The following is a 27,292-nucleotide window of genomic DNA, read 5'->3' on the forward strand; positions in this document are numbered from 1 at the left end:
GCGCAGCTCGACGGGGAACCTGAGATGTGCCTGGTGTTGAAGCTTCCCATCCAGCACACGCCTTTCCTTCTTCACATTCTTTCCGTAACATCTGCGGGCTTCGTAGCGGTTCTGTGTGGGGTTTGTAGCGCACTTTGCTGGTATTTACGTGGCCAGGCTGCTCTCACGTTTTTGCTGTCTGTTCGCTTGTAGAACTGTTTGGAGAAATGCAGCTAATGTGGGTCCTGCACTCTGGTCCAGCAACCCTGGTAATGCTGCGAATCGCATCGTATGGACCCTAGTGCTGGACCCGCACAGCCCTTCGGGTTTCTCCCTGTAGACGGAGCCGTCTCACCAACACACCAGTGTCACCTCTCCCTTTCCAAACCCTTAGCTGGCGCCGCGTGGCCCTGGCGCCAGTTCTCTTGCCAGGAGATTGCGGGACAGAGGTCCTGACAGCAGGCGTCCTCTCGTTCTCTCCGTGTCGGAGGAAAGTTTCCAGACTTTCACCATCAAGCATGTTGTTTGTGACTGATTTTTCTTTGGTTTGTAATCCCCGCCATCAAGTTGAGGAGGCTGTGTCTTATTCCTGGTGAGAGACTTTTGTTCTGAACATCATAGAATTTTGTCACTTTCTTCCCCCCACCTTTTCACCTGCTTCTTCTCTTTTGTTCTATTAATAAGTTGAATGGCGCTGATTGACTTTGCATGTTAAACGGGCCCTGCACTCCCTAAGTTCACCTTTTTGGGCTGCAACGGGCTATTCTTTCTCTATTTTGCTGGATCCAGGTTGCTCATATTTGTCTGGTACTTTTGCAGCTATGCTTATGAGAGAGATTGTGGCCTGTCATTTTCTTTTTTTTTTAAAGTTTTCAGAGTTAAACCTGGAGGTCTGGTGGCCTCTATAAAATTAATGGAGCTTTTTAAAATTCTTGGGAAGATTTGCGTAAGACTGATATTATTTCTAAATTAATTATTTGGAAGAATTCACCAGTTAATTTCTTTGTGGGACTACTTTAGATTCTAGGTTTCATTTTCATTTTCATTTTTTATTTTTCCTTTTTCAGCCGCACCCACAGCAGGTGGATGTTCCCAGGCCAGGGATTGATTCTGAGCCCCAGCTGCCACCTCCCTGTGGCAGCTGCGGATCCCTAAACCACTGCACGGGGCTGGGGATCTGACCACAGAAACAAGGCAGGTGACAGACCCACCGCGCTACAACGGGAACTCCTGGGCTTAATGTGCAAAGGACGGTCAGCTGTTCAAACTTCGTGTTCTTTTTTTTCTGTCACCTTTATTTAGTAAGCTGTGTTTTTAAGGTCATTTTAAGTCTAAATTATCGACATAGTATAGATCTTTATTGTGTTTTAAAATATTTTGGGGAGTTCCTATTGTGGCTCAGCAGGTTAAGAACCTGACTAGTATCCATGAGGCTGTAGGTTCGATCTCTGGCCTCACTCAGTGGGTCAAGGATCCAGTGTTGCTGTGAGCTGTTGTGTAGGTCACAGACACGGCTCAGAGCTGGTGTTGCCGTGACTCTGGTGTAGGCTGGCAGCTGCAGCTGCAGTTTAACCCCTAGCCCAGGAACTTCCATATGCTGCCTGTGCAGGCCTCCCCCCCCAAAAAAAGATAAAATAAACAAAATCTCTTCAATGGCTATTAAATATTTGGAGATTTGTCTCTTTTCTTTTAATTTTGTTTTCCTTCATGTTTTTTGTGCTATATGTGGTGCATAGAAATTCAGGGTCATCAATCATATCTTCCTTTTGAATGGACACTTTTATCTTCATGAAATGTTTTTCTTTAAGACGAAAAATTTATCAGCATTTAAGTCTCCTTGGTCTGGCCTCAGTATAACTATGCCTCTGTGTGTGTGTGTGTGTGTGTGTGTGTGTGTGTGTGTGTGTGTGTGTGTGTGTGTGTGTGTGTGTGTGTGTGGCAGGCAGGGGGCAGGGGACTTAGTTAACTTCTATATTTTCATCCTTTTACTTTCAACTTTTCTGTATCATATTTTGGGAAGGGCTCTTACCAGCAGAAGTTAGTTGTTGTTTTGGACCTAGTCTGACAATCCCTGTCTTTTTTTTTTCTTCTTCTTCTTAGGGCTGCCTACACCTGCGGCACATGGAGGTTCCTAGGCTAAGGGTCTAATCGGGGTGACGCTGCTGGCCCACCTCACAGCCACAGCAACACCAGACCCAAGCTGCGTCTGCATCCTATACCACAGCTCAAGGCAATGTCGGATGCTTAACCCATTGAGCGGGAGCCAAGGATTGAACCAACATCCTCATAGATATTGGTTGGGTTCATTACTGCTGAGCCACAGTGGGAACTCCAGCAACCCCTTTCTTAATTGAAGTATTTAGTTCATTTGCATTTAATATAATGCTGATAAGTTACAGTTTCCATCTGTGCTCTTACTATTTGTTCATTTACTGGCCACACCGATGGCATGTGGAAGTGCCCAGGCCAGGGATCAGATCCATACCACAGCAGTGACAGCCCTGGGTCCTTAACCCACTGCGTCAAATGGGAACTTCCTCCGTTGTTTGTTTTATAATTGACCCACCTGTTCTTTCTTTGGCCTTATTTTCTTGCCTTCTTTTGGTTTAATCAAGTGTTAGTTTTCCACCACCCCCCCATTAGCTTTCTTAAGTTACATTTTTTAAAGGTTTATTTTTTTATTTTTAATATGCTGGCTACCTTAGAAATCATAGCACAAGTTACTACTTTTACTCTTTTCCGGGAAAGTAAGACCCTTACAGCACTTCAGTCCTCTTTATCCTCTCATTCTGGTATCTCTCACGCTCTTGTTAGCGTGTGCGTGAATTCTACTTAGAGTTTATTTTATTTATTTTTTAATTTTAATTTTTATTTTTTGTTTTTTTTGTCTTTTTTGCCATTTCTTGGGCCGCTCCCGCGGCATATGGAGGTTCCCAGGCTAGGGGTCCAATCGGAGCCGTACCCGCCGGCCTACACCACAGCCACAGCCACGTGGCATCTGAGCCGTGTCTGCCACCCACACCACAGCTCACGGCAACGCCGGATCCTTAACCCACTGAGCAAGGCCGGGGACCGAACCTGCAACCTCAGGGTTCCTAGTCGGATTCGTTTACCACTGCGCCACGATGGGAACTCCAATTCTCCTTATGTTTTAAACCCCACAATTCATCATTATTGAGTTTTTATTAAGGTATCGTTGGTTGACGATGCTTCTTCAAGCTCTGTTGACAGCAGAGTGACCTGATCACACGCATTTCCCTGCACCGTACAGTAGGGCCCCATTGCCCATCCATTCCAAGTATAGCAGTTTGCATCCAAAAAATCCCCCAAGTGCCCACTCCCTCCCCCTTCCCTCCTGGGAACCCCAAGTCTGCGCTCCTTGGCCATGATCTGTTTCTGGTTTTTTACATAGGGTCATGTTTCATATTTCAGATTCTGCAAATAAGGGCTGTCGTGTGGCACTTGTCTTCCTCTTTCCGACTTACATCCCTTAGTGTGAGACTCTCGTTGCCTCCGTGTTGCTGCAAAGGGCATTAGTTTGTCTTTTTATGCCGAGGAGTCTTCCATTGTATGCACGCACCACGTCTCCTTAGCCCCTCCGTCCGTCGACGGACGTGTAGGTTGTTTCCACGTCTGGCTGTGGTGAACGGTGCTGCAGTGAGTGTCGGGGGACAGGTTTGTCCGGGTCGATGCCCAGGAGTGGGATTGCCGCGTCGTGTTCTTGTTCTGTAGTTACTGTTCTGCGGAACCTCCGGACTCTCCTCCGCAGCGGTTGTGCCAGTTTACTTGCCACCGACAGTGGAGGAGCATGCCCTCTCCCTCTGCACCCTCCCCGGCATCTGTCGTTTGGTGGCGTGTGCGTGGTGGCCGTTGCGACCCGGGAGAGGTAATGCTTCGCCTGGAGCTCACTCGACCTCCTTCCTGACACATGCCCGTTACTCCCTGTGGGGTCCGAGGCCGCGGTCCTTCCCGAAACACTCCCTCCAGCAGCTCTTCTAGCACCGCTTTGCTGAGGCCCACCTGGCTTTTGTTTCCGGGTCCACATCTGTCTCTTGCCTGTGCTTTTGAGGCCGTTCTCTCTGGGCGTGGAGTCCAGGGTCGCCTCTGCCTTCGTCCCCTGGGCTCGGGTCCGTGTCCTTCGGCCATGTCCAGTCTGTCCCCCTGCTCTTTTCCGTGCTTCCTGCCATCCTGGCCCCCCCTCCGTGTTTCAGCCTGGCTCCTGTCCTCTGCTGTCTCTCGTTTTGTCTAACCTGCTCTTCAATCTCTTTATTATTGCTTTCAGTTACTGCATGTCCGCTTTTAGGATTTCTAAAATCCCAGGGTTTTTAGAATTCAATTCCAGAGTTCCCGTTGTGGCACAGTGGTTAACAAATCCAACTAGGAACCATGAGGTTTCGGGTTCGATCCCTGCCCTTGCTCAGTGGGTTAAGGATCCGGCATTGCCGTGAGCTGTGGTGTAGGTCGCAGACGCGGCTCGGATCCCGTGTTGCTGTGGCTCTGGCGTAGGCTGGCGGCTACAGCTCCGATTCGACCCCTGGCCTGGGAGCCTCCATATGCCTCTGGAGCGGCCCAAGAAATGGCAAAAGACAAAAAAAAAAAAAAAAAAAAAGAATTCGATGCCTTTTTTAATGGACCCAGGTCACTGGAGAAATGCCCTCATTTCACCTGTCTTGCTCAGGAGATTTTGAATCTCTGAATTCCCTGTAAGTCCGTTTCTGTTGACTCTTTTTTTTTTTTTTTTTTTTTTTGTATTTTTGCTATTTCTTGGGCCGCTCCCGTGGCATATGGAGGTTCCCAGGCCAGGGGTCGAATCGGAGCTGTAGCCACCGGCCTAGACCAGAGCCACAGCAACGCGGGATCCGAGCCGCGTCTGCAACCTACACCACAGCTCACGGCAACGCCGGATCCTTAACCCACTGAGCAAGGGCAGGGACCGAACCCGCAACCTCATGGTTCCTAGTCGGATTCGTTAACCACTGCGCCACAACGGGAACTCCCCTCTTGACTCTTTGGTCAAATGCTGCTCTTTCATGGCCTGTCTGGTCGTTTGTTCCTGACTGTCAGACACTGTGTTTGGGAAACTGTCAAAGCACTCTCAGAGACGGCGTTTTCCCCATGAAAGGATGCGCCTTTATCCCGGCAGGTGGAGCCTGGGTGAATCACTGATTCCGTGGAGGTTGATCCTGGACTGTCTTTCAGTAACTGCGGCTGGAACTGGCTGGGGGTCCCCGGGACCCTGGTGTCCAGCCTTTGCCTCCCCGGCACCATGAGTCAGCCAGAAGTCTCCACCGGCTGGCTTGGTGTCTGCTTTAACCTTTTAGTAGCTGCCGTCTGCGCCTTTTCTTGCCCTGTTGCCCCGAGCCTGTGCAGCACGGGACCTTAGAAATGCCTCCCACGGAAGCTGGATTGTAGGTTCATTCTTCTAAGGCCCGTTTCCTCCGGGATCCTGAGACAGGTAGAGGCAGGCGAGCACCCACCAGTGGGGCCAGAGGGCAGAGCATCACCGCACGTGGATTATTCTCCAGCCTAGAAGGTCTCACGGATTCACCTGGCCAAGCTTGGGGCTCGGGGAGCCTGTCACGCCCCACTTTCCTCTTTCCCCTTCGGCGTGGGACTGGCCAGTTTTGCCTGTCCCAACACTGTGTTTTGGAGACACACAGCTGACCTGGTTTCCCGGGTCCAAGCTGGGGGGCGTTTTCTGTAGGACAAATCGCCCCCTGGGTGTGACCCCTCCCTGCCTTGGGGATGTTTCGATGAGACTTTGGACGTCGGAGTGAGACTTTGGGGCTACGGGATGGGGTGAATGTGTCTCCCCAGTTCTTGTGTGGAAGTCCTCACAAGAGGAGGAGGTAGATGGAGAGGAGACTCAGGGAGCGCATCCCGCTGCCCCTGTGCCACGGTGAGGCCATCGGAGCTGCCTGTCCCGGGCGCCAGCCCCCTGACTCCGTCGGAGCCCACCTGTGGGTGTGTCGCGGTGACCACGGGGACCGGGCAGTCCCTCGGGCTGGCTGCTCTGCGCAGAGCTCAGTTTCGTCCGCCACGGGAGCCCGAGCCCCGGGCCTCGCTTTCTGCTCCCGGGAAGCAGCGTCGTCTCCCTTGGAGCCCGTGGCGCCTGGGCCACGCTTGCTCCAGTCCTCGCGCTCCTTGGGGGGCGGCCGCACCATCCCCTCCCGCGTTCCCGGCCCCCTCTCACTTTCGGGGTGTGCATTCCTGGCCCCGGCGCTCGAGCCACAGGTGCAGCTGGGCCTGCGGCCGGGGACGTGGGTCCCTTGTGGTGCAGGGGGCGTGCACGGCTCCGGGACGGGAATTGTGCAGGAGAACCTCTGCGTGGAGAGCAGCCGGCTCAGCGTGAACTGACTCGCGACCTGGTGCCTGGAATCCGCTGTACATTTTTCCATGGACTCTTTCTGAAAACATTGGTCAGCTGTTCATCGAAACTCAATTCATATCGTGACCAATTTGTATCTTTGTGATAAAAATTAGTAGAAAGGCGAACTGTCCTACCTGCTCCCCCTGAAAACACCTACCTCCGAGGGTTGGGTTTCTTAACCGGTGGTGTTTGGTGACACAGGGCAGCAGAGGGGTGAGGAGCAGGCAGCAGCATGGTTAAGGACCTTGGGTGAGGGGGCCTGCGGGCCATGGGAGGGCACCCTGCTGCCCTGGCCCAGCTGCGTCCTGCCTGCAGCCACCCTCACCCCCCACGTGACCTGCAGAGCTCCAGGACGATGTGGGTCCTGCTGCACAGCCCTGGGGGCAGCGCCCAGCCCCTCCTGAGACACAGAGATGCCTGGTGTTGTCCAGAAATGGGTGGCCAGCCCCGCGTGCCCACAGTGACACCAGTCACGGGGAAAATGCAGATGAGTGTGTGGCTCCTGGGCTTCCTGGAACTGTGTGTGTCCACACGCCTCACTGTCCCTGAGGCCACCAGCAGGAGATACCCAGGCCAGCACCCCCTCGAGACCCAAAGACCTGTGTCTGGATGGTCACTTGCTGCTCTTGCAGGAGCCTCTTGGTGGAACGTGTGTTTGGTGAGAACAGGGCCACCGAGGCAAGAACACCAAGGATCCAGACACAGGCCCTGCTGTCCTGGGCACGGGCCCGAGTGGACGCACTGTCCCTGGAGGAAGCTGTGCCTGGGGGCAGCCATGCCCGCTCTGCCAAGGACCCGCCACAACCCTGTGGGTCACAGCCTGGAACCCCCACAGGAGCACTTGGCTGGCCCTGGCACCCATCCCAGGAGCACTCCCGCTACTGTTCCCAGGCGCCACAGGGCTGTCCTGCGGTTGTGCTGGGCCGAGCTGGTCACCTTGGCCGTGGGTCCATGTCCAGCAAACAGCCAGAGAGGCCCCCTGCACCACCATGACCTGCCCTGCACCCCACTCTTGTCCCCATCTCTGGAGGGGCCTGGTTTGCCTCACGGCCGTTGCTCTAAGCTCCCTTTTGAAAGTGTTTCTTCGCCTGCCAGCGCCTTCAAGATGCTCGATTGCCATAGAAACAGCCCGTTCCCGTGCCCTGCAGCCGCCTAATTATAGAATTCCAGAGACAAGCAGGGAGCTTGTTCACGGAGGCTGAGCGGAGGTGCGGGGGCGCTGAGCACACAGCCACGAGGACCCGCGGTCCTTCCCGCACCGCGACCAGAGCTCGGGCGCAGGAAGGCGACCAGCTGCGCTCCAGGCCCCAGCAGCTCCAACTCTGAGCTTGGCCCTGACTCAGGGCCTGAGATGGAACCGCCGGGTGAAGGCCGCCAGGCGGAGCAGCCTGGGCTCAGCCAGAGCCGCCCGCTGGGGCGCTCACTCCCGTGGAGGCCCGGGCAGCCCACCCAGGGGGCCTCCGGGACCGTTGAACCCCAGGACTAGCCGCACGGCTGGTGGACACCCGTGCCCTTAGCGGCTGAGCCGGGGGTAGAGCTCAGCCCCCGCCTGCCCAGCCCTGTCCCCACGGTCGCTGGCCTCCCGCTTCCCAGAGCAGTTTCATCTCATGACTCTGTGTCCTGAGCAGCACGTCGTCTGTTTGGCCACAGGGCCTCGTGTCAGAGACCCTCTTCTGGGCGTCACCAGATCGTCTTAGGTCGACTTTTTATTTGACTTGATTTTCAAAGCATCTGTGCTGCCGAGTGTGGGTGACGGGTTGCAGCTGATGGCTCCTGCTGGGCAGCCACGCACACACTGCCTTCTGCCCATCGGCCTGGGCGTCCGCGGACGCTGTGCTGCCCCAAGCCCACTGTGACCCTCTCTCAGACCCTGGTCTGGGAGCAGTGCGATTGCTGGGTCGGGGAGGCGCCTTCCTCGCCGTGGCTAGTTTGGGCCCCAGTGCAGCCTGTCTGGGAGAACAGGTGACTTCCGGCGGCTCTGGCCCTTGGCGGTGTTTGGGGTCTAATTCTAACTCCTTCCTTAGGGACCCCACCTCCAAATGCAGCCGCATGGGGGTGAGGGGGACATGTCACGGGAGGGGCATCAGCGGTCTCCCCGCTCATGCCCCATGCCCGGGGGTCATGCAGAGTCTGTCCCCTCCGCGAGCTTTCCAGCCTCCGTGGGTCCCTAACACCTCTTGGCCTCTGCGCACTGTCTTTGAGTTTCTCATTTCGGGCAGCCTCAGTCTAATTCAAAGGGGACCTTCCTGGGGCACGTGTCCCGATCTGCAGCTCGGGGCCGTCTGGGTCTCCGGGTCTGCCCGACGTTGGCGCCTTCTCCCTCCTCAGTGGGGACCTGCGAGGGCCAGCCTTCCCCACACGGAGCCAGGCGGGCAGGGGCCCTGGGGACTCAGTGCCCGGGGCGCAGGGGCCCAGGGCCCTGCCTCCAGCCCCGCCCAGTTCTGTCCGGGCGTCTGCGCCTCGGTCCCCCTTAATCTCCCGTTTGAAAGGAGAGAAGCCGCCTTGCCATCCCCGTGACCTGATTTCAGTGGGTTCCAGCCAGACCTGGTCCTTTGCTTGTTTTAAAAACATTCCGTGCTGTTTCCACGTGCGTATGTTCCTGGCACGTCTCTGACTCTCCTGAAACGCGCCTTTACTCCAGAACTTTGTAAGAGCACAAAGCTTCCCGTTGTACCCTGAGTATTTTGTTTTCACGTATTTCCAAAGGGTTTGGAAGGAGCAAAGTTGGAGACGTTTTGAGGAAGAATAAAACCAGCGGTCCTGGCTGTAGGTTTAGCTCCGCTTTGTTTGTTAGCAGTGTCCTTGCACAGAGTTTGAATGACTGAATCCAGGCTGTGAACGTGATGCTTTGTGGAACTTGCAGCTCAGCATGAGGGTTCTGTTGGTTTTGCTTTTCTTCTGCCCTCAGATTTGCTGGATGAGGGGCACCGGGGGGCACTGGGCCAGTGCTGCCCAAGTGCCTCCTGGACTGTCTGCGGATTCGCAGCCAGCCAGGGCCTCTCCGCGTCCAGGAGCTCCCGGCCCCCCTCACCCCCGAGCCTGTCCCTGTGTGGAGAAGGGCTGGGCAGGAGGGCGGGAAGGAGAGCGTGGGAGGGCACCCAGCCAGAGGACGCCACCGCCTGGCCCCCACCAGCAGCTGTCCCCATGGGGGATCCTGGGGGCGTTCCCGTCGTCTGTCCCCCTGGGTGGCTGTCTCAGCCGCCACAGGGACCCCGGAGCCTGTGAGACGAGGTGGAGGGTGTGGCGGGTGTCTGGCTCCCCGGCCGGGCGCCTGTGCCCGCTGTGCCCTGTGGGGGGGGGAGGCTCGTGGCCACTGCGCTGTCTTCACCCCTTCCTCCCGTTCTCCCCAGAATCCATCTACCGCCGTGGGGCCAGAAGATGGAGGAAGCTGTACCGCGCCAACGGCCACCTCTTCCAGGCCAAGCGCTTTAACAGGGTGAGTGGCGGCCCCCCCCGCCCGCCCGCGGGCCCCGGGCCTGGCTCCCGGCCTCCAGCCCTGCGCTCTGCCCAGCGCCAGGCCCCGGCCGCTTTCCCGGCCACTTGCCCCAGATGATGGCCAGCCTCTTCCTCTTCCTGAGCCCGCTCGGATCTTGAGTGGGTGGCTGCTTGCTGGCTGTGGTCTGTGTCTCTGTCACCTGAGCCCTTCGTAGGGGCCACGACTCGGGGACCTGCCTGCCCGTGTGCGGGAGGGCCTGTGACTTTGACCCACAACCGGGATACACTTGCTGCAACGCTGATGGTCACGAGGGTCTCCCGTGGGGCCCAGAGGCCCGAGACAGCCCCCTGTCCCCTGCCCGCCTGCCCACTGCCAGCCACCTCCCAGGGTGCTTTGGCTGGGCTGGCCCTCCTCGTGCCACCCTTCTCTTCCGTGAAATGACGTGCTTCGTGTGGCTCTGTAGTCACTCCATGTCCCAGCGGAAGAGGAGGTGCCCGCAGGCGCCCGGCGCCCAGAACTGTGTGCCCCGGGGCTGCCAGAACCAAGCGCCACAGACAGACTGGGTGCTTCAACCAGAAGCGCACCCTCTAGCAGCTCTGGCACCTGGAGGCCCAGCCTGGGTGCGGGCTGCACTGAGGGCACTGGCTCTTTGGTAAATGCCCAGCCGGGATCCGAACGGCCAGTTAAAACAAGAGCCGTGATTGTCCTCATCGGTAGCCAGTCAGGGACACGCAGGACGATCAAAGTCACCAGCACTCAGGCTGCTGTGCACAGTGACCGGGTGCCCGCACGCCCGGGGGCACACCCGGACCCCTCCTCTGGAAAGCGGTTGGGGAGATGCCTGGTGGCTCTGAGTGGCTGTCCCCAGCAGCGCCTCCACTCAGGAGGAGCAGCCGCCTCGCCGAGGTTTGCATGTGTCCCCTTGGCATGTGGGGTAGGACCTGAGCTCCCTGTGCTGTGTGACACCTGACCCCCCACGGGGGCTTGAACCTCAGCACTTTATATGCCCCGCCCCCTCCTGCTGCAGGGCTGGCTGCGTGCGGCTGGGTGGTCGGGAAGCAGAGGGTCCCTGGGAGGAAGGGGGCAGGCTGGGGTGGGGAGACCAGCTCTGAAGGCGCCACCAGAGGTGGCAGTGCTGGTCAGAGCAGCGGGAACAGGGATGAACAGGCATCTTCCCCATAAAGAGCCAGGATTTAAGTCTCTAAGTGTTTGGGGGCCACGAGGCGTCGGTCACCACGGCGCCGCTCTGCCGTCGGAGTGTGACCCACCCCCGGACAAGAGGTCGGGGAGTGAGCACAGCCACGTCCCAATAAAGCTTTATTTATCAAAGCAGGAGGTGGCCGTCCATGGCCCAGGCTGCTCTAGGAGCCTGGAGTGGCCACTTGCCAAATGATCAAGACCGTGGGAGGAGCAAGTCTGGGGCCTGGGCTGAGACCCGCTCCCCATCCCCCGAGGGCTCAGGACAGAGGAGAATGGAGGTGCCCTCCCCCTCCCCGGACAGAAGAACCCCGCTCCTGTGTGAGCAGGAAGGACGTGCTCCCTGAGAATTTGCAGCCTCAAGCTGGACCCCACACCACTGCCCCCTCTGCCCCACCGTCCACGCGGCCCAGCAGCGCCCCCAGGTGGCTGGCAGAGGGCCAGCGTCTCTGCAGCCGAGCCTCAGAATCCCCACAGATCAATGCACAGAACCCCGAGCTCACAGCCCAGCACCACACAGCTCAGTGGGAACCGGGGTCCTGAGCAAGAAGGAGCAGGAGGCCAGACTGAACTCTCACCCCGACGGAAGAGGAGAGTGTTCCCTGGGGATTAAAAAACTGGCATCCATGACTGAAAGCACGAGCAGGGAACCGCTTTGGCAGCGTGTGAGACAGACGGAAAAATATTTTCCTCCCATTGAGCTACTCTTGTTCCTCTCTGAGACGAGAGGCTCGGGTTTGAAGCTGGATTTTGTCTTCTAGGAGCACATTTCTTAAAACGTCAATAATTTGAATCTAGATTTGAAGCAAGGAGTCTTGGGCAATGTTGTGGTAGCCTCTCCCACGGGTGCGAGGCCTCGATGTCGTGGGCACTGGCACCTGTCAGAGCCACGCCGCCCTTTGTCACCCGTTGTCCCAGCCCCTGGTAAGAGTGGCTTTGTAGGAAAAGGGATCTTTGTTCGTCTGCAGAGACACCAGGTGGTTGTGCCTTTGCCCGTAAATAAGATGCAAACATTGCAGAGCCGATTGTTAAGTGGTGACTTGGAGAGAGCTGAGCACACAGCACGTTATACTAAAAGAACGAACTTTGAGGGGTTCCTGTCATGGCTCAGGCAGGTTAAGAACCCAGCTAGTATCCATGAGGATGTGAGTTTGAGCCCTGGCCTCTCGGTGGGTTCAGGATCCCGTGTTGCCGTGAACTATGGTGTAGGTCACAGATGCAACTCAGATCTGGCATTGCTGTGGCTGTGGTGCAGGCCGGCATCTGCAGCTCCAGTTCAACCCCTTCGCCTGGGAACCTGCACATGCCATGGGTGTGGCCCTTAAAAGCAGAAGCCAAAAAAAAGGCCTTTGCCTTGGCTCTCGGATGCTCCTTCCTCGGATCCTGAATTCTCCCCAGCAGTTGCCCTCCTGGGGTGGAGGTGCCGTCATTCAGGTGATTGGCCAGGGCTGAGGTCTCAAGAGGGTTGGCCCTGTGGCCCCCGTTGGCCCTCACTGCCGTCCACTGCATTTCCGGTGGGTCCCGGGGGCGCCCCACAATTGGGGGGTGGATTCAGCCACACGGGGACTTTGGAAGACACTCTCCCTTTTCCTGTTATGGAAGTTGAAAGCTGTGGGCATGTGTGTGTCTTCAGCACGTAGTGGGCGCCCACTGGGTGCGGCTGTGTGGCTGTGACTAACAGACACGAGCCCTGCATGTGGGGAGGGGCCTGGGCTCTTGGTGGCCGTTGGCCGTGAGCAGCCGTCCCGTGGGGCTGGGTGGCACCCCAGGTCCACACCTGCGGAGGGGTGGCTCCATTTCCTAGCTCAGCTCAGTCCACGGCTGGCGGGCGGGGGGGTTCTGTTCTGGTCTCCAGGAGAGACTTGAGACTCTCTGAAGAGGCTAGAATGTGGAAAAACTCAACAGGGAGCCCGTAGGTGTGCAAACGCCATGCGCCTGTGAGGACAGCTTGGGCTCTGGGTGGCGGGCGTGCGGCCAGACTTCTGGACACGCTCACGTCCCTGCGTGTTGTGACATTCCAAAGTGGGAAAGCTGCCCCGAGCCAGCACATAGTAGTCATGAAATTCACGTGCTCAGAGCTGAGAAGAACAAAAATTGGCCGTTTAAAGTCTTTTAAAAGCTGGAAAAAAGCCCCAGACCACTGCACAGAGCCCCAGTCAGCTCGCAGTCCCGCTGCGGCTGGATGCCCGCGGCCGCGACTCCTGGGTGGCCAGGCGGCCCACGCTCTGCCCACCCGGGGCCCTTGGCTGTTCCCACCTCCAGGCCCTGTGAGCCGGGGGCCTTGCGGGGAGGGGTCCCATCACCCCCACCCTGGGCCTCGCCTGTCTCCTCACGAGCAGCCCAGCCCCCTCCTTGGGGCCCCTGCTTCCCCCCTCCCCGGGGAAGGACCCAGGTGGGGGCGGCTGGGCCTGGTGCCCCAGCTCCATGTGGCCGCGCAGCACGTCCCCTCGGGCCACTGGGGCTGCGGGGGCACCGGCCCCGCTTGACGGCGCTGTTGTCGCCCGCACAGGGAGCGTACTGCGGCCAGTGCAGCGAAAGGATATGGGGCCTCGCGAGGCAAGGCTACAGGTGCATCAGCTGCAGACTGCTGGTCCATAAGCGCTGCCACGGCCTCGTCCCGCTGACCTGCAAGAGGCATATGGTGAGTGGAGCCAGGCCCGGGGCCTGGGACTGCAGGGCCACAGCCCGGCTGGTGGTCCGGGTCTGTGCCCAGGCAGGAAGCAGCGCTTAGGAGCTGGGGGCGAAGCCGGCTGCCCTGACCCTCAAGGCCCCGGGCCCAGCCCCAGTGCCCCACCCCGCAGGGAAGGCCCACTTAGGTGTCCAGCCTCTGCTGGCGCTCCACCTGGCCGGCCACGTGCGATGGCCCGGGAGCGGAGCTGGAGTGACCATCAGCCCCCCGGGCTCCGCGAGCACAGGTCCCATCACAGAGTGAGCCGGAAAGGCACGTCTGGGGTTGGAGCAAGGGCAGAGGTGTCACACGGTGTTGCCGGAGTGCTGGGACACGGGTCCCGCAGATGCGGGAGGCGCTGGCTCAGCCGCAGCTGCCAAAACCTAGAAAGGTGCCCGCGCCCTTCGATCCTCTAGGTCCACATTAGCCTGAGAAATGAGACCAGCCCCGAGGCCACGGCCAGAGGCTGAGGGATGCCCGGGGCTGCGGTATTCACCAGGAGGGACCTGCCTCCATTGTGACATCCGCCCTGAAACCCGGAGCCAGGTGGTGTCTGATGGCTGGCGGCACACGACGCGGGCTGGGAGGGGACTCTGCGTGGATGCACGCGTATCAGAGCGCGCCCACTGCAAAGGCCACGGCCCGAGGCACCGGGCGGTCCCCTCTGCCTGCGACTCGCAGGGTTTCCTCCAGGCCAGTGCGGGAACGGACGCTTGAGTGGTGAGAACCGTGACGTGGCAGCATGCGGGTCACTCTTCACGCCGTCTCTCTGCAGGATTCTGTCATGCCTTCCCAGGAGCCTGCAGTAGACGACAGCAGTGACCGCGTGGACCTTCCGTCCGAGGACACCGATGGAAGTAGGGCCCCAGGATGCCCGCCCGCCTCTGCCTCCAGCCGGTTCCCCCACATCCCATTCTCCCCGAGGGCCAGTGTCCGTGAGCTCAGCGGCTCCTGGGGGCTTGGGGTGGGCTCTCCAGGCGGAGATGGGGGGTGGCCTTCCTGGGCGCCCAGCTGTCTGTGAGCGGCTGCCCTAGGGGCCCGGTGGCAGGGGGAGGGTCTTCCCTCTGCTGACTGTGGAGGTTCTAGAAGGCAGGAGTGCAGCAGCCACCATGGCCCCTCCCACACACTGGGTGCCCATCGCCGTGGAAAGGCCTGCTGTTCACACCACACGCTCTTGTGTACCTCTCAGGGTTTCGTGGGGTTTTGGGGGGTTTTTTTGGTTGGGGAGACTTTCTAAGGCTAAAAGGTGTCCAGAGAGTGGTTTTGAACACCAGCTGGACTGACGGCCCAGCTCTGAGCTCCTGCAATTCTGTGCACTGTTACATGGGTGTGAAAGGCCTGGCCCCTCCCTTGATACATATGGGCCCCGCCCCCAGGTGAAATGATGCCTCGGAACATAAAGCCCATAGCCCAGCACCTCCTGAAAAGGACACTCCTGACACCTGCCCACCCACCTGCTCACCATCCACCACCCACCCACCACCCACCCGACCCTCGTGCCATCCACCCCCTCCCCCACCTGCCACCCAGGACCCATTCAACCAGCCATGCATCCAGCTTTCCATCTGCATCCTGTAAGAACAGACTGAAAGGTTAGGCCCCACAACCTCAGTCCTAGGCACGCGGCAAACTTGCCACCGTGCCGGTTTGGGGCCCTCCCCAGAGTTCCAAGTCAGCAGGTCCAGGTGGGCCCAGGAAGCTGCATTTTCTTAAGACTCTAGCTGAGTCAGAGGTGGCTGCTCCTGGCCTTCGCCCTGAGCGCCGCTGGCTTGGCCTGGGCCGCCATGCGTCGGCAGGGCCGGGGCGGGGGCCCCGAGTCTCGGGCCGCGGTCCCAGCAGTGCTCCTGACACCTGGCCTTCCTCTCTCTCCAATAGTTGCTTATATTTCTTCAACCCGGAAACACGACGGCATCAAAGATGATTCCGAGGTGAGTGTGGGAAATGGCTTCTCTCTCCAGGGGTTTTTAGAAGTTTGTTGCCTCTTTGCTGGGCAGTTATGGAAACTCCAAGGTGAGCTGGGCACCTTTGGGCAGGGCTGCTCCTGCTGAGCGGGGCCATGGCCTCCGGCACACGGCAGTCCCGTGCAGGGCGGAGGGCTCTGAGGTCGTCCAGACATTTAGCTCAGAGGTCACCGGGACAGCTGAATGGGCAGAGAGCCAGTGCTGTGCCTCAGAGGTGAGGACCTGGCGCTTCTTAGACGCGACTCCTTCACTGATGCAAACCGGGGGCCAGTGTCCTTCCTTGGCCGCATCTGTGAGCCCGAGCGGCCTGGCCTGAGCCCGGGTCAGGGGGCCTCTCTGCCCTCAGGATCCTCTTCCGTCAAGTTGGGATGACCTTTGCACCTTCCGCGAGGGTGAACTGAGAGCTGTCGCATGAGCTCTTAGCACCCGCCCGCCCGCACGGGGAGCTGTGCACGCACTGACCGCTGGCGGGGCCACCGCCTCCGAGCGGCTGGCTCACCGGGCGCCCGCAACCTCCACAAAGCAAACACCTGCGCTCACCCGCCCCGCAGTCGCCTCCCGTCCCCTGTGACAGATGTTCCTGTCCCTGGGGCGTCCATGCCTCTTGTGGCAGAGATGTTGGCACCTCTCTCGGGGCTGGGCCCTCTGGTTTGGGGGGATGAGTGTCCAGTGTGCCCAAGTCAGTCTGTTGGGGGGGAGATGGGGGGGAGTGAGGAGGGAGAGACAGGGTGAGGAGGGGGAGGCAAGGGGAGTGAGGAGGGGGGACGGGGGGGGGGATGAAGAAGGGAGGGGGGATGAGGAGGGGAGATGGGGTGGGGAGGGAGAGGTGAGGGGGCGGTAAGGAGGGGGAAACGCGGGGGCGGGGGGGGGGGGAAGTGCTCTGGACCCAGGCCTGCCTCCTTCGAGGCAGGGTCTCACTTGGGACACACCCTTTATGAATCCCCCCGAGGCTTCTGTGCCAAGGGCTCTTTGGGGCCCAGATCCTGGCCCCCAGCTCCCAGCTCCCCCTCCACCCCAGCGGCAGGGCAGGCCCAGGGCTGGCTCCTGAGCAGCAATTCTTTCATTCAAGCCTTCGGTACATTTCCGTGGGTGCCTTTGCAGCACGACGCAGTCGGGCCCTGCACCAAGTCTCCTGCATCAACCTAGGTCTGACACCGTCCACCCCCCCCCGGGGGGGGGGCACCCGAGCCTGCACCTGCAAGACTGCATCCCACCCGACCGACCCCTCCTCCCGCTTGAGATGGCCCATCGTGGGTCCAGGCTGTCACCTCTGACTGACAGGCTATAGCTCAGAGGGTCCCACAGCCCCGCCTCCGGCTTCCGTTAACGCTCACAGGACTCAGAACGGTTCACTTACCAGATCATCAGTTCCTGATAAAAGGATGTGACTCAGGAGCAGCTGGAAGAGAAGCCCAGGGTGTGGGGAAGGGGCAGGATGGGGGGCTTCCGCGCCCTCCCCGGTCCATGTGCCCTCCGGCCCACAAGCTCTGCACGCTGTCCTGTGGGGGTTCAGGGAGCTTCATTGCACAGGCACGACCACAGCCGCGAGGGAGTCAACCTCCAGCCAGCCCCTCCCCCTCCCCCGGAATCACTGGGTTGTTTCCCTGGCAACCAGCTGCATCCCCCGGTGACCTAGAGGCTCCCCTAAAGTCGCCTCATTAACATAACAAAAGACACCTTGCTGGTTCTCCCCCGGGTGCAGGGAAGGGGCCCCAGAACAAATTTGAATTTCGTGTTATAAATCACAGCATCACAGCTGGACTCAGGATAATAACTGAGGCCCAGGGGGTTCTGCTTCCCAGCCAGCGCTCAGCCTCCATCCGCGGAACCTTGGAGAGAGGCAGGGCAGGCTACCCCTTTCCCAAAGTCATGTCCCCCCTGGACGCCTAGGTCCTTCCTGTCTGGCCACTGCGTCTGGAGTGAGTCTCGAACGCCTCCCTGCACCACAGGAAGCCATTCAGGGCAGAAGCTTGTGTTCCTGGTCACGCAGCCTTCTGTTCACTGCGTGCTGTTTCTAGGACAGTTGCTTTGGCTGGCCTTTCCAGACGTTAGCCAGCGACCCTCTGCAGACCTCCCCGGGAGGGCCAGGTGGCCCTGGGGGTGTGAGCCTGTGGTCACCTCCTTGGCCGTCCAGGGGGCGCTGGCCCCTCGCTGAGGCTGTGACGGTTTTCCGGTCTCTAGCCTGGTCGTCAGAGGCCGCAGGCCTGGGGTCCACGCCGGGGGTCTCAGGGGGCCCAGGGCCCAGGACTCTGGGACACGGACACTACGAGTCCCCCTGTCCCACGCGTGTCCCGTCCCCGCCCCGGTCTTGTCCTCCCGCAGGACCTCAAGCCGGTCATCGACGGGATGGACGGAATCAAGATCTCGCAGGGGCTCGGGCTGCAGGACTTCGACCTGATCAGGGTCATCGGGCGCGGCAGCTACGCCAAGGTTCTGCTGGTGCGGCTGAAGAAGAGCGACCAGGTGTACGCCATGAAGGTGGTGAAGAAGGAGCTGGTCCACGACGACGAGGTCAGCGCCGCGCCCGCTCGCTCCCGCCGTGGCAGGCGCCCGCCACGGAACTGCCGCTTTGCCACGTGGGGGGGACGGCCCAGGGGCTCCCCGGTGGCTCAGCGGGTTGAGGGTCTGGCGCGGGTTTGCTCCCTGGCCCGGGCGCGTCCTCCCCGCCCCGCCGCCACTGGCTCCCTGCCTGGGCTTCCTGTTCTGGGTGCCCGCACAGGGACCAGGGACCAGGGACCGTGCATCGCGCGACGGCGTCTGCTTGGCGCCCGGAGCAGCATGTCCTGCCATCCGTCCTCGTTGCAGTGAGCGCCCGCACTGCCTCGGCCGCTTTCCTGCCGCGGTCACGCCCCGCGTCGTGGACACATCCCCGCCAGCAGCGCGCAGGGCCCCAGGGCTGTGCTTTCTGGCCGCTACCTGCGCTTCCCTGGGTTTTGGCGACCACGGACCCGGGGGGCATGGTGTGGCGGGATTGCCGTTCCTGTGCTGACAGCTGTGCACTTGTCGTGCCGTCGTGGCCTGTGCTTTGATGACACCTGAGCAGGGGCTCCCTCTCTCAGAGGCCAAGGGCTGTCACCCTAGGCCACTGCTTATACGAGGCCACTTGTGCCAGGGCTCCGTGGGCCAGGCTTGTGGTTTGGCACACAGGGCGGCGCTGAACCAAATCTTCCCTGGCCGTCCTGGTGCATCTGTGCCACCCAGCGGCCCCTCCGCCCTGCGTGGCACTCACGGGTGGGTGTGGGTGTCCAGGCTGGACGACTCAGAAAGCTGAGGCTCCAAGAAGTGTGGTGCCCGCCTGCGTCTTCACTGACGGTGGCAGCGCTGCCAGATGGTTCCAGACCCCGCCGCAGCCGCTGGCTGGAGGCTTAGTGGGCGTGGGCAGCTTGTGGAAGGCTGAGAGCGGGGGGGGGGGGGGGGGGGACTGCATGCGTCTGGCGGTGACTAGGCCGGACCTGGAGGTGGTCTCGGAAGAGCGGGAGACTGCCACCCCAGCTGGGCGGGGCCAGTGGCCTGGAGGGTGGCCCCCACGTCCTGGCCCCTGGGACCTGAGAATAAGGACTGATGGGGGGATGTAATTAAGGATTTCGGGAGGTCATCCTGGACTATCTGGGGGCCCGAAACCCGGGGACAAGCGTCCTTTCAGGAAAAGTCAGGGAAAGATTTGAGAAGGAAGAAGAAAACACAGACACACAGAAAAGCTGGTGCGAAGCGGGAGGCAGACAGGTGAGCAGATCAGACCTGAGGAGCAGGAAGGACCCTCCTGGGCCTTGGGGGTGCTCTGCCCGCGCCTTGAGCCCAGGCCTCCGCCTGAGCGCTGTGTTTGGTGGTGTCAGCCTTGGGGCTGCGGTGCTTTCTTAAAACAGCCTCCCTCGGGGTCCAGCAGGCAGGACAGAGGCAGCTGCCATCCAGCAGGAGCCCCGGGGGCTTGAGGATCACCTGGGGGAGGGCTTTCTTCCTGAGCACCTGACCGACCCGTGGCTTTGGAGGACAGAGGCAGGGACCGGTCAAGAGATCGGCTTAAGGCCGGCCTCGCCCAGGGGACACCCGAGTGCAGAGGCCCGGCGGCCACTGCAGGAGCAGGTGGAACCACCCTGCCCGAGGCCACTCTGGGGGGCGGGAGGGGCTCAGGACCAGCCCGGGAGGAGGCCCCTTGGGAGTTGGCCACGCTTTGGAAAACCTTAGGGGAGGCAGGCTGCTCTGGGCCCGGTTCCCTCTCCCTTTCCCAGCCCTAAGATAAGAGGTTTAACCTCTCGTCCAGCTCTGCTTTCTCGAGTTGAAAGGGAACCAAAGCCGTGGCCTCACTGTGACTCAAGCTGACTTCTCCCCAGTCCGGCTCGGGCTGTGTGGGGACAGCCTGTCGTGGGAGCTGGTACACGGGAGGCTGGGGAGCCCGCTGCAGTCACTGCCTCCCGTCTTCCCTGGAGGCGACGACACACACCTTGCAAGGCTGCCGTGGCAACACATGAGGCTGGGCCGCGGGCCTGAGCGCCTGCGGCCCGGAGGCCAGCACGCAGCTGGCGATGCTGGTGGAACTGGTGGTGGAGGTGATGGAGGTGAAGGTGGTGTGGGGATGATGTGCGAGGGTGTCGGCGAGGCTGCTGGGGGGTGGGGGTGGGGCAATGACGGTGGCGGAGCCGGATTTTTTGGTGGCGTCACCTTCTCCTCTCTGCACTGTCGCCTCAGGCAGAGTTGAGAGGCATTCCTCTCTCGGCGCCCCTTCTCCAGGACACCTGTGAGGGGTTCACACTCCTGGCTTCTCTTGCAGGATATTGACTGGGTACAGACAGAGAAGCACGTGTTTGAGCAGGCGTCCAGCAACCCTTTCCTGGTCGGCTTACACTCCTGCTTCCAGACGACGAGTCGGTAAGAGCAAAGCGGTGTTTCTGGGGTTCTGCTGATTTTGGATCGGAACCGTGTGGAAGCTGAGTTGGCTGAGGCGTCTGTAAGGCTCCCCCTTTGCAAGTATGGGGGTTTTTTGGTTCATCACACTAGCTTTGTTCTCATTCGCTGGTGTCATATTAAGTAAATTTCATACATCTGAAGCTAAATTCTTTTATTCTGTTTACAAAATATTTATTAGGGAGTTCCCGTCGTGGTGCAGTGGTTAACGAATCCGACTAGGAACCATGAGGTTGCGGGTTCGGTCCCTGCCCTTGCTCAGTGAGTTAATGATCCGGCGTTGCCGTGAGCTGTGGTGTAAGTTGCAGACACGGCTCAGATCCCGTGTTGCTGTGGCTCTGGCGTTGGCCAGTGGCTACAGCTCCGATTGGACCCCTAGCCTGGGAACCTCCATATGCCACAGGAGCGGCCCAAAGAAATAGCAAAAAGACAAAAAAAAAAAATATTTATTAAAGGTGTCCCACTGACACAGGCATGGGGCGAGGTGGGGGGGTGCCCCTGTGAACAGGAGGTGGGTCTTGGTGCTTATGGAGCATACCGACTAATAAGTACTCACAGCTTGGAGTTCCCTGGTGGCTCAGCAGGTTAAGGATCTGGGGTTGTCACTCTGTGGCACAGGTTCCATCCCTGGCCTAGGAACTTCCGTATATCACACCTGTGGCCAAAAAGAAAAAAAAACAAAAAATACTCACTGTTTGACTTATGAGCTTTATACTTAATAGAATTCTGCTTTAAAAAGGTTTGAGAACTGCTAGTCTAGGATATTGAATTTATATGCGGCTTGGATTTTTTTTTTTTTTTTTTTTGCCAAAGAGCTGTGCTCATGCAGTTTGGTTACTTGGAAAATTATCCACTGTGTTGTGGGTCGGGTCCTCAAGGCCACCCCCAGGCCCTGAGCACTGAGGAGAGCTCACGGGGCTCTGCTACTGACCCACTCCAGGCTCAGACTTCCTGCTGTGAGAGGCTGGGGAGCAAAACAGGCAAAGGGCAGGAGGCATGGGGTGGATTCGGGGATCCTGAGCCACCCAAGTCCCCTCCCCTGTGTCACACAGGATACCCTGAGCCCCTCCGGAAGGAATGGGGAATGGTTTGATGCGGGCGGGTCACGTGGGCACCTTACTAACGCCCCAGAAGCCGGGACTCAGCACGCTGCAGGTGTCGGCGTGAACCCTTTACATGGGAACAGACTGAGCCGGGGACCCAGAGGGGGCGACTGCGTCCACGCTCCTGTGCTCAGAGCTTCTCAGCTCGCCTCTCCCCCGGTCCATCCATCGTCAGGCCGCCCCCACCCCCATGGTCTGCGCCTTTGCCCGTCCTGGCTCTCAGTGATTCTCCCCGGGGGGTCTTAGGCTCCTCCCCCTCCTACCGCCACCCCCCACCTGAGCCACAGACACAGCCTCCTCAGGGGGCTGGTCCCGGGCTCCCCAGGCCCCCGGGACCCCCACGTCAGAGCGAAGCCAACGCAGATCTGAAGTGTCCATCTCCTGCCTCAGAGCCCCTGGGACGCTGCCCCAGTCATGCTGAGGTCCAGTCCCGGCTGAGGCGTGTGGACGAGGCCCCTGCCCCAGGCTCCGGCCTGACTCCACCCCCGTTGCCTCCTTTCCTCGCTGGCTCCCCCCGGCCCGGAGCCGCCGAGGGCCCAGCGGTCAGAGGCACTACCCGGTCTCCTGGGACCACAGCCGCGCCTACAGAGGCCTCCCCAACCCCACCTTCCCAGGCGAATGCCGAAGCAGCTCCGCTATGGGTGGGTTCGCTCTGCTGTGGGAACGAACAGGACGTGGGCACAAGCTCAGCTGTTTGGCCTCACTTCCACCTCTGCTGCGGGAGCCCAGCCTCTTTGGCACCCAGGCCCGGGCATCTCCCGTCACAGGGTCCCAGGGTCCCGGGTGTGATCAAATTAGAACCGGGGAAAAGGGTCCCTCAGTGTGTGTGGCGCCCAGGCAGCCGCCCCCTCTGCTGCTGAGAAGATGTGTTTGCAGCACGTTCAGCATCACAGCGCGGAGGTGGCCACGGCACACCCACGTCTCCTCCCTCTGGCTCTTTTTTTTTTTTTTTTTTTTTTTGGTCTTTTTGTCTTTTTAGGGCTGCACCCGCGGCATATGGGGGTTCCCAGGCTAGGGGTCCAATCAGAGCTGTAGCCGCCAGCCTATACCACAGCCCCAGCAACGCGGGATCCGAGCCATGTCTGCCACCTACACCACAGTTCACGGCAATGCCAGATCCTTAACCCACTGTGCGAGGCCAGGGATTGAACCCACAGCCTCACGGTTCCCAGTCGGATTCGTTTCCGCTGTGCCACAACGGGAACTCCTCGTTCCTCTGGCTCTTACCCCTGGACTCCATCAGCCACCTCCTCCAGGAGCCCCTGAAACCTGGTTGGTGGAGATGCGTGTTTTTCCCAGGTTTCCAGATGCCACTTTCACCTGGAGTTTGCGCCCACGCCCGTCTGCCCCATGGATAGGACCCCAGGGGCTCGGCGGGCAGGCAGGGTCCGTGCTGGAGCATGTGGTTGGTACCTGGCGCCTCGCGGGCCATCGCGCCGTGGACGGGTAGCTGTTTAGGGACAGTCAGGGGTTTGGTACAGGCACCAAGTGGGCACATGGCAGAGTTCGTGCTGTTTAAGGGGCCAGGAAGCGGTTACAACCAGCTCAAAGGCCAGTTCAAAATCCTGCATGCGGGTGGGCAACAAGGACACTGGGACAGGCTAACACACAGGGCAGAGCCACTGGGTGGGGAGGGGCCGCCAGGCAGACTTCCTTTGCGCATCTGTGGATGGCAGCATTCGCATCAAAGTCACCACATGGACGACTCGGAAGCAGAGCCCACTGCCCCCGAGACCCCCGTCCTCAGTTCTGTTTCTGCAAAGCCTTTCATGGTTTCCTGGCAGGGGCACCAGCAGAGGCTCAGCGCCAGTGACCGGGGTTCAAATGCCACCCTCCCCCCCAGGGGCGGGGGAGCCTGGGGAAGATGGGGACGCGCGTGTCCTCTGACGCCAGGGGAGCGTGGACGGACTGAGCAAAACAGGAGCTGCTGGGGCAGAAGGGAAGGTCTGGACCTGGAGAATGGGGACGCTGGGGTCAGAGGGTGTGGGGACGGGCGCAGGAGCCCAGGGACGGGTCAGGCCTCGAGCAGGGGGGTGGACGTGGTGAGAAGCAGGTGGGTGTGTGGGGCGGGCAGAGCCAGGGCCCGGGTCTGACCCTGGATGGTCTGCCTGATGTGGGTGGGAGGTGGGGTGGGGGGAGAACCGGTTCCCGGGGGCCTTGGCAGTGGAGGGGGCACGGACAGGATACCCCTGTGACCTGGGCGTGCAGGCGTGGGCACAAAGGGCTGTGCACTTGGCAGGATCATTGTGACCTTGAGCGGGCAGGTGCCCCTCCCCGGGGACCATGAGTCACTGTGCTCTCACAATGCAGAGAATCTGTGCCAGCCATGGTTTAACCCAGAATAGAAGGAGCGACGCTAAGTGACAGCGGGCATGGGTGGGGCCACGTCACCTCTGCTGATGTGACGCAGAGGCCTCGAGCTCGCACCCCACCCGGACCACCTAAAATAGTCAGAGGTGGCCTCTGCCCTTGGGCCTGGCTGGGGCCCCCTGGTGCGAGGGCACGCATGGAGAAGGGACCCTTCCGGGGACCAGAGTCCAGACTCGGGAGCCCGTACGAGGTTTCCAGGCTTCGCTTTATTTTTACGTCATGTGGGTGGACTGCACTGTCTGCCAACCCTGGACGGCCAGGCTCCCCCCAGAGCTCCGGACAGGGAGGGCCCCTCGGGATGCGGCCTCGGTCCACCCAGCCCCTGGAGCCACGTCCCCCTGCCGTCACCACGCAGCCCTCAGTGGGGGCAGCCCCTTGTTTCCTCCTGATCTGAGGGCAGCTGCCGGCTCTGGGCCAGGGCGGGTGGGTGGCGGGGTGTCATCGCCTTGCGCTGGGGACGGAGGCCCGGGAGCGGCACGAGCCATCCGCAGCCGGCGTCCTTGGGCCATCCCGTTGGGACGCGGTGACCTCACTGCCCCCCACATCCGCCGCCTGAGACTCCCCAGGACAGGGCCTGGCTCAGGCCGGATGTGGGGCTGCTGCTCCACAAGTGTCAGGACCAGACCTGAAGTTGTGCCGCTGAGTGCCTGTGAACCGACATCAGAAGGATCGCTTCTTTTTGAAAACTTGACACAATTTTATTTTACTTATTTTTTGGCTGCACGTGTGGCATGCACAAGTTCCCAGGCCAGGGGTCGAATCCACGTCATAGCAGCCACCCAAACTGCTGCAGTGACAACACCGGACCCTTAACCACTAGGCCACCAGGGAACTCTTTTTTTTCTTCTTCTTCTTTTTGGTTTTTTGTGTGTGCGCCAAATTCTCTGTGAGAGTTCAATATCGGGTTATTTCTGTATAACTTTTTTTAATTCCTCGGTGAATTTTATTACATCTATAGTTGTACCACGATCCTCACAACCAAATTCACCAGGGAACTCTTTTTGACACAATTTTAAAACAGCTTGAAAGTGAAAGAAGGAAGTAACTCTTGTGCACACTCCTTGCGAGTTTTGCTGAGTGTCTTTCTTCTTTGCTGGTTCTGTCTCCATGTGGACTTTAGAGTCAACCCACCTCGCTCCAGAAAGGAAAATGGGGCACCCTTGTGACATGGATACCCCGTACGCGGTCCCCCAGTTTCCCTTTTCATCTGCTCTATCAGGAGATTTAAAGTTTTCTGCATGCAGGAATTCCCTCTGTGGCAGAATAGGATGAGCGGCGTCTTGGGAGCGCTGGGATGCAGGTTCGATCCCCAGTCCGGCACAGTGGCTTAAGGATCTGGCATTGCAGCTGTGGCCTAGGTCTCGACTGTGGCTCAGATCTGATCCCTGGCCTGGGAGCTCCATATGCCGTGGGGTGACAAAAAAAAGTTTCTTGGCGTTCCCGTCATGGCGCAGCAGAAACGAATCCGATTAGGAACCATGAGGCTGCAGGTTCAATCCCTGGCCTCGCTCAGTGAATTAAGGATCTGGCATTGCCTTGAGCTGTGGCGTAGGTCGCAGATGCGGCTTGGACTAGTGTTGCTGAGACTGTGGTATAGACTGGCGACTACAACTCTGATTCGACCCCTGGCCTGGGAACCTCCATGTGCCATGGGTGCGGCCCTAAAAAACCAAAAAAAAAAAGGGTTTCTTTTTTTTTTTCTTGCTTAATTTTTGCTCTAGGTGTTTCTCTCTTTGTGTGTGTGTATCATTTTTATTTTTTTGGCTGCACCTGCAGCACATGGAAGTTCCCAGGCCAGGGATCGAACCCGCACCACAGCAGTGACAGTGCCAGATCCTTAACCACTGGGCCACCAGGGAGCCCATCCCGGTTCTTTGGTTTCCGCTCTAAGTGAGGTCTTCTCTTCCGCTGTCGGGACAGCAGCGTGACGTGGTTTCTGCCTGTGGATTCCGTGCCCAGGGTTCTTCCTCCCGAATTCTCAGTGGCCTCTTGGGTTCCGGATGAGCAGCCACATACCTGCAGAGGAGGCCGCCACCCGTCCTGCCCAGTTGACGCCTCTGCTCGGGGGCAGGCAGGTGGGGTGGGCCGCCTTCGCCGGTTCCCGGCCCTGTGAGTGGACTTGGTACATTACTGAGGAAGCGTCACCTGCCACGTCGGCTCCTTTCCCTCCCTGGTGTCACACGCCTGCCGACCGTGCTGCAGCCCAGGGGCTCGGGTGCAGGGACGTGGCCTTCGGCTGGACTCAGCTCGTCTGAGTCACAACACGTCATCCTCAGAGTGACACCCGATGGCCCCGGTGGGCTCTTGCCCTAAGGAGTGTCTAAAGCAGGGTCGAGCTTTACCTGCGGAAGGAGGGGAGACCCTCGGGGACACAGCTGCCCCGCGGAGAAAGGCCCTGCTCGGCGAGCTGCCGCGTCCCAGGGCCCCAGGCAGCTGCGTGTTTCCGGCCAGGCCGGGTGCGGAGAGGAAGTGGCAGGGGGTTTCCATGTCCCTGCTTCCCAGGGCTTCGTTCGTGCTGGCGTTTTTCTCTCGCGGGGCTGCACCGTGTTCTCCCTGGGGCAGTGCTGCTTTCTGTCCCCGTCCGTCCCCCGCGGAGACCGCGTCGGGGTCGGCATGTCTCCTCCTGGGGCGGCGCGATCCCTGGAAACTGTGGGAGATGCCCCCCTGTGCTTTGGAGTCACAGGGTTTGGTACCGGTGGGGGGGTTTAAACTGTGGGACCCGAGGCCACTTCCCGGGGGTCAAGGACTCTCACAGGGCGGCTGGGATGGGCCGCGTGCGTGTGTCACCGTGTGTCACAGCAGTGCTGACGGTCGGCGGGGGCTGGGCAGGGGCCCCGCCCTCACTCCTCACACCCGGCGGCAAACCCTTGCATCCTCCCTCCGTCGGGGCTCAAGAGGAGCCACAGGCACAACCCGAGCGCGTGGAGTTTGCCAGCGAAGCAGGCAGGGCCGGTTTTCTAAGACACTGGCAGGCTGCCGCTCAGAGTCGGGTCCAGCCCAGGTCCCAGGCTTCCCCCATCGGCAGCAGAAACGCTTCCGCCTTTTACGCATCCACTTGGGAGGGACCGACTGAGCTACCCCATGCTGGGCACCGGCAGGACCCCGCCGGGCGGCCAAGATCAGCCGGGTCCCTGCTCCGTGGCCCTCACAGCCCGGTGGGCGAGACGCGTGCGTTGCCACGGACACGTCCGCCGTCCTCGTGCAGCTGGCCTGCTGCTGGCGCCATGTCAGTGCTAATAAATATTTGATAAGCGAACGAGCAGAAGCAGGCGGCCCGGTGTCAAGGTCAGGGTTCCTGGCCCCTGCAGG

At 59.9% G+C, this 27,292-nt stretch overlaps 1 protein-coding gene across 1 annotated transcript in view; it reads left to right on the forward strand.

Annotated features, from left to right (window-relative positions):
• Positions 1 to 27,292, forward strand: part of PRKCZ (protein kinase C zeta) — a gene marked incomplete at its 5' end in the record, with an annotated part of 85,845 nt that overhangs the window by 46,184 nt on the left and 12,369 nt on the right. Inside the window, 6 exon segments of the mRNA NM_001204374.1 lie at positions 9,700 to 9,785; positions 13,492 to 13,623; positions 14,426 to 14,507; positions 15,526 to 15,578; positions 17,934 to 18,122; positions 20,377 to 20,474. Of these exon segments, the coding sequence (NP_001191303.1) occupies positions 9,700 to 9,785; positions 13,492 to 13,623; positions 14,426 to 14,507; positions 15,526 to 15,578; positions 17,934 to 18,122; positions 20,377 to 20,474 (640 nt within the window).

The sequence above is a fragment of the Sus scrofa genome, chromosome 6, assembly GCF_000003025.6.
Source record: "Sus scrofa isolate TJ Tabasco breed Duroc chromosome 6, Sscrofa11.1, whole genome shotgun sequence".
In the NCBI taxonomy this organism is placed as follows: Eukaryota; Metazoa; Chordata; class Mammalia; order Artiodactyla; family Suidae; genus Sus; species Sus scrofa.